The 1,063-nt window shown below is 62.4% G+C and overlaps 1 protein-coding gene across 1 annotated transcript in view; it reads left to right on the top strand.

Moving 5' to 3' along the window:
- Positions 1 to 1,063, top strand: part of VAV2 (vav guanine nucleotide exchange factor 2) — a 119,568-nt gene that overhangs the window by 111,755 nt on the left and 6,750 nt on the right. Inside the window, exon 26 of the mRNA XM_029921025.1 lies at positions 277 to 391. Coding sequence (XP_029776885.1) covers positions 277 to 391 — 115 coding nt within the window. The remainder of the gene's footprint in view (positions 1 to 276; positions 392 to 1,063) is intronic.

Below are 1,063 nucleotides of genomic sequence, written 5' to 3'. Positions count from 1 at the left end.
GGGGGGGGTCCCACAGGAAAGCCTGGAGGGCAGGCGGGCAGGGAGAGCCGGGGCCCAGGGAAGCGGGCAGAACGGACGGCTCCGGGGGCGTGCGGCGGGGGCGGGCGTTACCTGGGGACCGGCTGGAGGCCCTGGGGGCGGCGCGCTCCCGCGACTTGTAGGGGAACTTGAGCGTGGTGTCCAGCTGCTTGAAGCTCTCCTTGAGGGAGTGGCACTGATAGTACTCCACCAGCTCCTGCGGGACACCCGGCCTCAGTGCCGCTGTCGTGCCCCCAGGCAGTCCCCCCCGGTGCCCTGGCCTCCTGGCCCACCTCAGCTTCACTTGGGGGACTGGTCTTCTTGAACCCAGTGAGCCCCCCACTCCTGCTCTCGGCCCAGCACCCCGCCCGGGGTGGGTGGTCAGGATCTCAAAGGCTCTGAGCCAGCAGCGCCCCTGCAGCTGCTGCTGGAGGAGAATCAGGGGCTGAGGATGGTGCTGGGAGGCCCCCCCGCTCTCTCTGATGGAGGGAGCCTGACACCCCCGCGCCTCCGACGGCGGGAAGGGCTTCCGGAAAGCACAGCCCTGTGAGTCCCGGCGTGGAGAGGAGAGGCCGTGCCGTCGTGAAGCTACCGAACGGAAGAGCTCATAAACACAAACCACACCCCAGCTACTGTTAGAGGTCGAGGGGCCTCCCCTGAACGTGAACAGGGGGGGGACTGGGGTATCTTTCTGCTTTGTGCTTCTCTGCGGCGGCAGGAGCCTCGCCTAAGAGCTCACGTAATTTAGGAAAGACACGATAGGTTTAATTTAAAAATCACGTTAAAAACTGTGCCTTGGGATGCCTGAGGGACTCAGTCGGTTAAGCATCCGACCTCAGCTCAGGTCATGATCTCGCGGTTCATGGGTTCGAGCCCCGCGTTGGGCTCTGTGCTGTTGGTGCAGAGCCCATTTCAAATCCTTTCTCCACACCTCCCCTGCTTGCACTTTCTCTCAAAATAAATACACATTTATAAAAAAAGATGAGGAAGAACTATGCCTTTGCCTGCATTCTGGCCGGGCTGTAGGGCTAGGTGCTGCGGGGTG

This window comes from Suricata suricatta, chromosome 13 (genome assembly GCF_006229205.1).
Source record: "Suricata suricatta isolate VVHF042 chromosome 13, meerkat_22Aug2017_6uvM2_HiC, whole genome shotgun sequence".
Taxonomy (NCBI): domain Eukaryota; kingdom Metazoa; phylum Chordata; class Mammalia; order Carnivora; family Herpestidae; genus Suricata; species Suricata suricatta.
This window is presented reverse-complemented; position numbering and strand designations above follow the sequence as displayed.